Here is an 11,608-nt window from a genome sequence, read left to right as displayed (position 1 = left end):
GCATTGTCTTTGTTTTTTCAAATTTGCCATTTTTTTTCCTGTTTTGTATTTGTCTTTTCCAATTGCGTTTTCGCATTGCATATTGTCATTGCGGCTGCACGGTGGTCTAGTGGTTAGCACGTTGGCCAACACAGTAACAGCTTGGAGATCGGGAAGATTCTCCCTCTCTTCTCGATTCTCCCCTGGGCATTTCGGTGTGGAGTTTGCATGTTCTCCCCGTGTGCGCGTGGGTTTTCTCCGGGTACTCCGGCTTCCTCCCACATTCCAAAAACAGGTGAGGTTAATTGGCGAGTCTAAATTGTCCATAGGTATGAATGTGAGTGTGAATGGTTGTTTGTCTATATGTGCCCTGCCATTGGCTGGCGACCAGTCCAGGGTGTACCCCGCCTGTCGCCCGAAGTCAGCTGGGTGGGATAGGCTCCAGCATGCCTCCGCGACCCTAATGAGGAAGAAGCGGTATAGAAAATGGATGGATGGATGGATATTGTCATTGCATTTGGTAATGCCATGCAAATGCAGCAGGCGGGTCAGGTGCGGGTCCCACAGGATGTGTGGTCATTCTGCCTGCATTTGCATGGTATTACCAAATGCAATGCGAAAACGCAATTGGAAAAGACAAATACGAAATTTGAAAAAACAAAGACAATACAGAAAAAATTAAGAGAAAATGGTAAAAAAAAAAAAATATGACTACATTTGTGTTGTTTTTTTTTATTATTTAATCTCTTTGTATTTCCACATTTGTATATTTTTGTATTATCGATTCTCTTTGTATTTCCACACGTATTCCCTTTTAATTTTGGCACTCCTGTGATTCCATAAAATAACAGCAGGCTTTCCAATCACGTCTGTGCTCACGCCACAGTGTTGTGTGCATCCATTTTTATGCTCCGGCCCTTTAAATTAGGTCCGCCCAGTCAGCCTTCCTCCAACCTGTTGCGCTTACTGTTGATTCCACACCTTTTATTTATTTTCGGTTTAACTTGACATATATTGTCATTTATGTTATTTTAATTGGTTTTCATTACAAGATATACTAAACAAATGGACAATTAACAATAATACACACATTAAATAAAAAGTATATTTTTAGTTCATATTCTTTGCTTTAAAAATTGTACAAACACCTCTTTGTATATACACCCATAATGATGATATCTGTAATATAAGAGTAATAAAGTATCTAGAATATAATACAATCATGAATAAAATAAATAATGAAAATAATAGTTAATAACACACACACACACACACACACACATATATATATATATATATACTGCTCAAAAAAATTAAAGGAACACTTCGAAAACACATCAGATCTAAACTGGGGGAAAAATGATGTTGAATATCTTTCCTGATAATAAGTGGGTGATGTATTAGTAACAAAATGATGCCACATCATTTGATAGAAATGAAAATGATCACCCTATAGAGGGGGGAAATCAAAGACACCCCAAAAATGAAAGTGAAAAAATGATGCAGCACACTGGTCCATTTAGCTAAAATGTCATTGTAGCAACTCAAAATGATTCTCAGTAGTTTGTGTGGCCCCCACGTGCTTGTACGCATGCCTGACAACGTCGGGGCATGCTCCTAATGAGACTACGAGTGGTGTCCTGGGGGATCTCCTCCCAGATCTGGACCAGGGCATCACTGCGGTACCTGGACGCATGGAGGAGATTCCAGGAGACAGGTAGTTACTCCAGGAGAGCTGGACAGGGCCGTAGAAGGTCCTTCAACCCTCAGCAGGATCGGTATCTGCTCCTTTGTGTAAGGAGGAACAGGATGAGCACTGCCAGAGCCCTACAAAATGACCTCCAGCAGGCCACTGGTGTGAATGTTTCTGACCAAACAATCAGAAACAGGCTCCATGAGGGTGGCCTGAGGGCCCGACGTCCTGTAGTGGGCCCTGTGCTCACTGCCCAGCACCGTAGAGCTCGATTGGCATTTGCCATAGACCACCAGAATTGGCAACTACACCACTGGGGCCCTGTGCTCTTCACTGATGAGAGCAAGTTCAACCTGAGCACATGCGAAAGACGTGAAAGGGTCTGGAGATGCCGTGGAGAACGTTATGCTGCCTGCAACATCATTCAGCATGACCGGTTTGGTGCAGTGGGACCTGGGTTCCTCCTGGTCCACGACAATGCCCGACCTCATGTGGCTAGTGTATGCAGGTAGTTCCTGGAGGATGAAGGAATTGATACCATTGACTGGCCCCCACGTTCACCTGACCTAAACCCAATAGAACACCTCTGGGACATTATGTTTAGGTCCATCCAGCACCGCCAGGTTGCTCCTCAGACTGTCCAGGAGCTCATTGATGCCCTGGTCCAGATCTGGGAGGAGATCCCCCAGGACACCATCCGTAGTCTCATTAGGAGCATGCCCCCACGTTGTCAGGCATGCGTACAAGCACGTGGGGGCCACACAAACTACTGAGAATCATTAGGGTGATCATTTTAATTTCTATCAAATGATGTGGCATCATTTTGTTACTAATACATCACCCGCTTATTATCAGGAAACATATTCAAGATCATTTTTCCCCAGTTTAGATCTGATGTGTTTTCGAAGTGTTCCTCTAATTTTTTTGAGCAGTATATATATATATATATATATATATGTGTGTGTGTGTGTATGTGTGTGTGTGTGTGTGTTATTAACTATTATTTTTATTGTTTATTTTATTCATGATTGTATTATATTCTAGATACTTTATTACTCTTACATTACAGATATCATCATTATGGGTGTATATACAAACGTGATGCCGAGCTGTGTGGAAATTATGAGTGTTTAAAGCATGACCAGTTGCACTCGGCCTTTCCTTTGCTGCCATGATGCATTTGTCTGCTCTGGCGCTCCGGGCGGCCTTCTAAAAGATGTCACCTTCACAATCATGTTAGTCTTTGCTGATGTGCTCCTCTTGTGACGCACACCCGGCCCTAAATAGAACCCCCTCTGTCGAGACATGAACAATAATCACAATGATCTTGCTGACCTCTTCTTGAGGACATGAATGATACTTCTCATCCCCCCCATGACGCAAAAAATATTATACATATGTGCAACCAATTGTATGCATATTTATATTTCTTATCTTATATGTGTTTTATGATATAGCTTTACATTTCTTGAAGGTTTTGAGGCTGTTGCTTGCCAACTCAAAGTTTCAGTTCCCGTGACAAATGTTCCTAACTTTTTCCAGTGAGGGACGCATTCAGAAAGACTGATATCACATTTGATAAACTCCTAACAACTTGAAAAAATGCAAATCACAACTGGCCACAAATGTTAATTTGTGGGTGCAATGCCAGATCTCGGCCGCTCGGTGGCGACAGCGGGCGTGCGGCAAAGTTGACTAACCGGAAGTGGAGGCAGAAGGCGAGCAAAACATTTTCCACCGGCTCGGTCTTTGTCCGTCCACCTTCCCCGCTGAAGCAACATCCGCAGCGACGCCATGGCTAATGTTGTTGATACAAAGCTCTACGACATCCTCGGCGTGTCTCCGTCTGCATCCGAGAACGAACTGAAGAAGGTGAGTACGCGGGAGCGGCCTCGACGGATCCGCCGGGGGACGCGGCGAGTGTCTTTGTGGAGCCGGGTCGCCTGTAAAATGTAATCAGGAAGTGCGTCGTTAGCTGGCTAGCTAGCATCATCCGCTAGCTAGCTCGCTTGCCAAGCTAACCGGCCTGGATGCTCATGTGACGATGCGGCTGGAAACGCCATCATCGGTCCCTGCGTTTTGTTTAAGCGTACTTCTATTCTGTTTAACATTAAATACATCAAGTGGAAGTTCAAGGTAGTCTGTTCAACTGTGAATGTGTTTGTTTAGTGGCTGACCTCTCCGTAGCAACAGTGCAGGTGTTTGCCTTGTAGCTCAGCCTTCGAGACCTGCGGCTTCTTAAAAGATTCGACATTTAAGTTCCATCTATCCATCTAATTCATATATATATATTAAATTTTTTAATACGGGAATGACGAAACTACTCAAACTCCAAATTTGACCAATTTACCAGAATTCTTCAAGCAGCTATTTCAATGTCAGCAATATGTTAATGTCAGCTAACATTTTTATTTGTGGAGGGGGGGTGTCACCTTTAAGTGTCATAGCCTTCTTTACATTTTATGTTTTGTTTGAATTCATATCAACCTGTCATCTTGTACATTGTAAATATATCGTAGCTACACTGTTACCCTCAGCTAGCATCACGCCAGCGACCGTTTTAACTCGTCATTTAGCCCACATCTATTATAAATTTAACTGTTTTATATCTGGTGGATAATATTGTATTTGTATGTATATTATTTAATATCCAGAGTTTTTCCACATTTGTCTACACTGTTTTGGTAAAGTTAAGATTCAATTCAGATGTGTTGACTCTGTTGTTGTGCTGAGTGCTAGCTTAAGATGCTAATAGCGGGTTTTCTCAAGCATTCCTCAGACCTTCGAGTAAAGCTGAAATTCGTGTTTTTTCCTGATATATGGTGTATTCAAAATCATCTTTTTTTCCATCGCGTGCGCTTGCGTCATTGTCAGATACCGTGACGTCATCGTTGGGGTTGTTGTCGTCCGGGAAGTAAAGCACGTGTCGTCAGTGACTGGTGTTGATTGGCGATAACCCTATCTCCTCAGGCATACAGGAAGCTGGCCAAAGAGTACCACCCTGACAAGAACCCAAACGCTGGCGACAAGGTAAGATCATAAAATAAGTCTTTTTTTTAACATTACAGTGTTAACAAAGGGTCCCTGACATGCTTCATCATCTTTTACTAAATGTGCTATTGTTTGTAATTTTGTTCTACATTAACATTTTTTTAAAAAGCGAATGATAAATTTGGAAAAATTCCATTTATACTTAATGACGCCAACCATGACGAACTAGCTCGCAGCTCCCCTCCGCCCCCCACAGTAAACATATTCCTGTCCAAGGGTGTTTATATAACATGTACAATGCTTTGCAGCCTTGTCGCTATTGTGGAATAATAGTGTTTAGAAAACATTATGTAAATGAGACATGACTTCCTCTCTTGTGCCAACTTTGACGTAGTGGTCGTTCTTAGTTGTCTTGTTTTTTTCCTGCGTACCGGCGGAATAGAATCCTTTTTCAAAATGCGTTTATAGCGTACTTTCAAGCCAAATGCTTTTTCTAAAGGTGTTACTTCAAAGCAGTCATCAGTGAAATGATCACTGCAACGGACAGAGAGCTCAAGGTGGGCGTCCATCTGTCTCTCATTTTCTGCACTTGCTTCGTGCATTGTTGTCTGAAATCTTCCTTTTTTGGAAAAGAGAACAACTTTACAGTATCACCGGATACTGTGGGGAGAAGCGTTTGTTTACTCTGCTTTAGCTGAGAGGTGTCACCTTGATGACGTCACCTCCGGAAAGGTGAGAGGCTGAGCTGCAAGTTAGTTTGTCATGGCTGGCGCCAGGAACTATAAATGGCATTTTTTGCTAATTTAGCGTTTGCTTTCGAAAATCAAACAATGGAAGCAAAGTTGATGAATCAGGGTTTCTCCTCCGAATTTTTGAAGCTGTGGCTGCTGCGTCTGCAATTTAAAAAAAAAAAAAAAAAAAGATAAATATGAATTTGTTTGACTTATTAATTTATTGACTTATTTAACTTTTTTCAACAATGAGCAGAACATAAACCCAGAACATTGCAAAACTGTTAATTTAATGGCAAAATTGCTGAGAGCACTTAAGTGGCACTTTATTCACAAAGCACATCTCCATTCAGTGTGCTCATTTGTCATTAAATGCAGGTGTCATGTTTGATTCGAACACTAAGAGGTGACACAAATATTCTTTGGTGAACTACTCAACTTCAGCCGGTGAGCTACTGCTAGCTTAGTGCTACCTGTTGGAGACCCCTGTGATAGCGTCACTGTTAAAGCTGTACACACGACGTGTTGGACACACAACTACAGTAGGTGTTCAAGACAAGACACAAGTATTCTAATGATAAGAGGGCAAGATTGTGAAGTGACACTTTCAAAAAGTAAGTCGTGATGATGATTGATGACGTAATAGCCAATTGTAGCTCAAAAACTAGCTCGCTAGATGCCGCATGCCAGGAATGTAAACAAAGATGCCAGAAAGTGGAATGAGATTTAACACGTGAGCGATCACACACGCTGGCATAGATAGGCTTAGCATGTGACAAGTTGTCGTCAATTGACTGCACATTTTACGGGCTATTGGTCATTCGCCCGATAATAAGAAACAAAGTGAAGGTCAACACAAGACGTGTCGCATATCTGGTCGCATGCGCAAATGCCAGCAAGACAGACAGGCGATTCCGGTGAATGCTTTTCAAAATAATGCGTAGTGAAACATTTTTATGATATTTAAAAAATCGTTTTCAAGCTAATTGTGGCCAATATATGCGTAAATAATAAACTATATATGTATCCATATAACATATACAGTATATCCATTCATACAATATATGACTTGAAATTGTTTTCAAGTTTATAAAAACAACTCATTTATAAGCTGTGGCGGCTTTTATTTTGTAGTGGCGCACCACCACAGTCAATTCCATGTAGTGGAAACCCTGAACGCTATTGCGTACTTTTTATGTATACAGGTGGTCCTCCTTACAGTCTTCTGTGGTTATGTTTGTGCTCCCATTTAAAAATATAAAAATATAAAAGATAAGAAAATGGTCTTGTGTCTTTTCGTCTCCAAAGTTAATTCTAAAAAGTCTTACAGCCCTCACATATTCCTTCCAGCGTCTCTGCTGACAGGGTCATGCAGTGACCTCGCCAGTCGGAGGTAACCTAGTGGTGCCTGGCGGTTGTTCTGATTTATTGTTCCTTATCTTGGGAGAAGAAGCGTGTGTTTTGTCAGGGAAGCTTCAGTGTATGTTCTCTTACGTCCTCATAGTAGAGTGTCCTGTGTGTCCTCTTTGTCTGGGGGCACTCTCCAGCAGATAGCAACATTGGATGTTCTCTCTGCCTTCACAAAGCTTTGGGAATAAAGTAGATAAGACAATTTGTTTTTTTGTGGACAATCTTCATAGATAAATAAAATAGCCAAAACAGTCGATAAACACAAGACTCACTTGAAGTAGTTACAGCGTGGTGCGCCGCCGAAGAATACACTATATGCTCAATCATGGCCGCGCTTGTCTTAATCGCTTGACTGTTGCCACCATCTTTAAGGTTAAAGATGGTATTGTAACGTCTGCCCGGATCTTGTAAGGATGACGAGGAGGTGGTCGGTCAACAGTGTTTTTATTGCTGGGTCGCACGTGACATACATCCGGTTGCAGTCGTCAAAAAAGTGTATTCATAGCTAGAGGTCATGTAAGGTCAGAGCAAAAATGCTGTTTGTTGCTGTGTTTATATCAAATCAATTATTAAATTAGGAAAACAGCACTGAGGAATGATGGATGAAACATACAAGAATGTATCCATGCAGGCTGACTTGGTGTAAGAACCCAGATAGACATGTTACCTGCTGCATTCATTATGTTTGCTGCAGAAAATAAGCTCTCACGGCTGTGTGATGGTCTTGTTGTCAACAAGGCACGGGCTGCTTACCAGTTTCAAGGTATACCACGGTATGAAAAAGTCAGTTTCAAAACCACTACAATTTTGCATCATACCGTTTGTACAATAGGAGAGAAAGTGGAGGTCCAGCGCAGCCACTATGTTGAAATACTCTGTCACGTCCTGTATTATTCCTCCCTGTTGAAACTGGGCTTTGATGTGTTGAACCCACAGGCGTGTGCTGTGTTGCCATACGTCAGGCATAGATAGCACAGGTGTCGGGCAACATATTACTCACGTAGTGCTCTTATTGTTGAGATGAAAAGGTTGCTAATGCGTTGACTTTTCCTCCACTCCTGTGTTAAAAAAAACTAAAAAACTCTCTGAGCTCTATGAGTGGAGCCACACAATAAGTAGGTCGAGCAGCCGTATGTGGCTCCATAGCCACAGGTTGCTCTAAGGACAGATATATCTATTACAACGTCATTAAGGAGTATGTAACCCTGCCACTGTCTCTATATCAACCCATAGTTGGAACTTGCCTGGAGGTTAAGTATCTAACAGCCTGCCTGTCAGGAGCCCATGTGGTGTTGCACCTTCATGTCCTCACTAAGTTAGGATGTCATGTTAGCATGTATGGTTGTGTAACTTGGTCCCTTTTTTTTTTTTTTTAATTGCCTTTTATGATTTGCTACACGTCTTCAACATTTCTAACTCAGTTCAAAGAAATTAGCTTCGCCTACGAGGTGCTGACCAACCCTGAGAAGAAGGAGCTGTACGACCGCTATGGCGAGCAGGGCCTGCGGGAAGGCGGCGGTGGCGGCCCCGGCATGGACGACATCTTCTCCCACATCTTCGGCGGCGGACTCTTTGGCTTCATGGGAGGCCAGAGCAGCCGCTCCCGTAATGGAGGGCGAAGGAGAGGGGAGGACATGGTGCATCCACTCAAGTAAGACCCACGTGGATATGACAGGCTTCCACATTGCAAAACATTAAATGTACATGGGTTTTTTTCCGCTTTCTCATGCACTCCAAATCATTAAAGTTACAAAAAAAAACACATTTTATATGAGTAGACATATTGGGAATAGTTTGGGTGAAAACTATAGTATTTACTGTGCATTTGTGGCGCTAAAGTTGCCTAATGAGTTGTTTGTTGGTTTGGCTTTATGAAATACAGGTTCTGAAAACAAACTTTGACAATCATGTTTAAATAAATGTTTCTTTCTTGCAGAGTGTCACTGGAGGACCTTTACAACGGGAAGACGACCAAACTACAACTCAGCAAGAATGTACTTTGTAGCACTTGTAACGGGTACGTCCTCTAACCTGCATGGCCACCTTGTCATCTGTACATGTGTACGCTGGTTCATGACAATATTCTTACAGCTTTTTATATCATGTATACGTGCAGACAGGGCGGCAAGACAGGCGCCGAACAAAAATGTAGCGCGTGTCGAGGGCGTGGCATGCGCATCATGATCAGGCAGCTGGCACCAGGCATGGTCCAACAGATGCAGTCCGTGTGCACAGACTGTAACGGCGAAGGTAGGCCAACAATCAAAACGCCCCCTACACCTCGTGTTTTTGCTCCCCGCTCGGTTTCACGCGTCCTGTTTACTTCCTGACTCACCGCAGGCGAGGTCATCAGCGAGAAAGACCGCTGCAAGAAATGCGAAGGCAAGAAGGTGGTGAAGGAGGTGAAGATCCTAGAGGTGCACGTGGACAAAGGCATGAAGCACGGCCAGAAAATCACCTTTGGCGGCGAGGCGGACCAGGCGCCCGGAGTGGAGCCGGGTGACATCGTCCTCGTCCTGCAGGAAAAAGAGCACGAGGTAGGCACGCCGGCTGTGACCCTGCTGAACTTTGCTCTGCCTTCATTCAGACCTGTTTTATCACCAGAGGCTGTCACTTGTTGAATATTGATGATTTGTATTGTAAACATTAAACGCGCGGCTGGTCAGGAAGTGGAAGCCGTGGTTTGTCTCAGCAGTCACCAGCAGACACTGCTTCAGACCTCTTGAGTTGAGCAGCAGGTTGTCTGGACAGATCCAGGATGTCACCATGGCAAAGATGAGACAAAATACTCAGAACTGACTGCATGTTTCAGGCACGACCTGTCAGAACATCTCTACCGTGATAAATCAGCAGCAGTCTGTCTTGAACGCCGAAACTGAACGCCAGCTTTGTCACATTTAATTGCTGCCTTGAAGAATAAAGCTGCTAGACTGGAACAGGCTGAGCAACCTTGTGCCCTCACCACAACAGACTACTTCCCCCAGCAGCAGGCAGCCTCTGATGCTTCACTTGTTTGTCATTCGTGTCAAGCTGGTGCAATGCCCAGCCTTGCCACCAGGTGCTCCATGAACATAGGTCATACAGTACATGAACAGCAGCATCATGCTAGGTTAGCCTGCAAGCACCAGGCTGTATTTTAAGATGTGTAGCAAAGCCTGTCCACGAGGGAGGAGGTTTTTCCCCCTTGGTGATGTTTTTAGGACCACTTTTTTTTTTTTTTTTTAACATTCAACACCAGACAAACAGATACTTTGAAGTTTTCAACTTGGCGTCCCCTGTGTGTCCTTTGCGCAGACGTTCAGGCGAGACGGCAACGACCTGTTCATGACCCACAAGATCGGTCTAGTGGAGGCGCTGTGCGGCTTCCAGTTCATGCTGAAGCATTTAGACGGCAGACAGATTGTAGTCAAGTACCCGGCGGGGAAGGTCATTGAGCCAGGTAACGTAATTCCTTGAAGGTAGTCCACATTATCCTGACTCGCAACACACAGACACGACGAACTGTGTTGCATATTGTCCCACACACACACACACGACGAATTGTGTTGCGTATTGTCCCACACACACACACACACACACACGATGAACTGTGTTGCGTATTGTCCCACTGTGCAGGCTCGGTGAGGGTAGTACGAGGGGAGGGCATGCCTCAGTACCGAAACCCCTTTGAGAAAGGAGACTTGTACGTCAAATTTGATGTCCAGTTCCCAAGCAGCAACTGGATCAGTTCGGAGAAACTGACGGTAGGACGCACAGCTATCCTTCACTGAACCTTCCCGTAGCCTAAACATTTTGCGCGCACGTGCAGGAGCTGGAGGACATGCTGCCGTCGCGGTCGGAGGCGCCCATCATCACGGGCGACACAGAGGAGGTGGACCTGCAGGACTACGACGTCAGCCAGGGCTCCACGTCGGGCGGGCGCAGGGAAGCCTACAACGACAGCTCCGACGAGGAGGGCGGCCACCACGGGCCGGGGGTCCAGTGCGCCCACCAGTAGTCTTGTCTCTCACACTCACATCAACCGCACACGCACACCCCTGGGGGTGTTTGGGCAGCAGCGGCAGGGGGCAATGTAAGATTATCAGAGTAAAGAAAGGGCGCTAGGATGGAACGACGTGGGGGGGGCTTGCACCAGTGCAGCTGCACGACATGCAAACATTACGGGACTTGATCAGGATGGAGTGATATTTATAAATACAGTAGGCGGCTGCCCCGCTGCAAACCTGCTGTACTGATCCCGTGTTCTTCCCACCCCTTTCTAAAATATCCACTATTTCCTTTAAGGGGAGGAACACCGGATCACCTGTGCAGAAGAATGTCTTGTTTGCCGAGTGTGTGACATCATTTTTTGTTTTTCTATAGGATTTACAATAATTTAAAAACTAACATGTGCATACTTCACATCTTCATCCACATGGCGACACTTCTGGGACGTTTCTGATTTTTACAACTTTATTTTCTTTCTAGGTTTTTCCTTTTTTTCTCTCTCTCCCGCCACTCCTCTCCCTTTCCTTCCCTTCTATATATTTTTAAATCCAAACAATATGTTGTTGTGTATTTCATTCAGCTGGTTGTTGTTGAGCTTTTTGTCAGCGCCTGTATTGAAAGCGGTGTGATTTTTAAAAACGAAACTCATGACGTACAGTACATACACAAAATTCTGATTTAAAGAAAAATAGCCTGCATCTGTGCTGAGACCATGTGCATGTAAAAAAAGTTTTTGTTCGTGCTCTGTACAGCAGTCACATGACACGTCTCAAAATGTTTTAAGTTGAATAAATTGTTAAAGAATGATCATGGCCGC

At 44.0% G+C, this 11,608-nt stretch overlaps 1 protein-coding gene across 1 annotated transcript; it reads left to right on the top strand.

The window, feature by feature from the left end:
- Positions 1–3,386: 3,386 nt before the first annotated feature.
- dnaja2a (DnaJ heat shock protein family (Hsp40) member A2a) lies at positions 3,387–11,553 on the top strand. Its single transcript, XM_054770418.1, has 9 exons — positions 3,387–3,544; positions 4,643–4,702; positions 8,226–8,455; positions 8,741–8,821; positions 8,921–9,054; positions 9,145–9,341; positions 10,099–10,243; positions 10,420–10,547; positions 10,613–11,553. The coding sequence occupies exons 1-9, from the start codon at positions 3,467–3,469 to the stop codon at positions 10,799–10,801; spliced, it is 1,242 nt and encodes a 413-aa protein (XP_054626393.1). The 5' UTR covers positions 3,387–3,466; the 3' UTR covers positions 10,802–11,553.
- The last annotated feature ends 55 nt before the right edge of the window (positions 11,554–11,608 follow it).

Source organism: Dunckerocampus dactyliophorus, chromosome 3 (genome assembly GCF_027744805.1).
Source record: "Dunckerocampus dactyliophorus isolate RoL2022-P2 chromosome 3, RoL_Ddac_1.1, whole genome shotgun sequence".
Taxonomy (NCBI): Eukaryota; Metazoa; Chordata; class Actinopteri; order Syngnathiformes; family Syngnathidae; genus Dunckerocampus; species Dunckerocampus dactyliophorus.
Note: the sequence above shows the minus strand (reverse complement) of the source record. Positions and strands in the feature narration are given on the sequence as shown.

What these genes read in the sequence shown, in the direction of transcription:
- dnaja2a (XM_054770418.1), top strand. Translation starts at nt 3,467, where the DNA reads ATGGCTAATGTTGTTGATACAAAGCTCTACGACATCCTCGGCGTGTCT. An exon ending in ACCCAAACGCTGGCGACAAG is followed by an intron (nt 4,703 to 8,225) that starts GTAAGATCATAA and finishes TTTCTAACTCAG; the next exon opens with TTCAAAGAAATTAGCTTCGC. An exon ending in GACATGGTGCATCCACTCAA is followed by an intron (nt 8,456 to 8,740) that starts GTAAGACCCACG and finishes TCTTTCTTGCAG; the next exon opens with AGTGTCACTGGAGGACCTTT.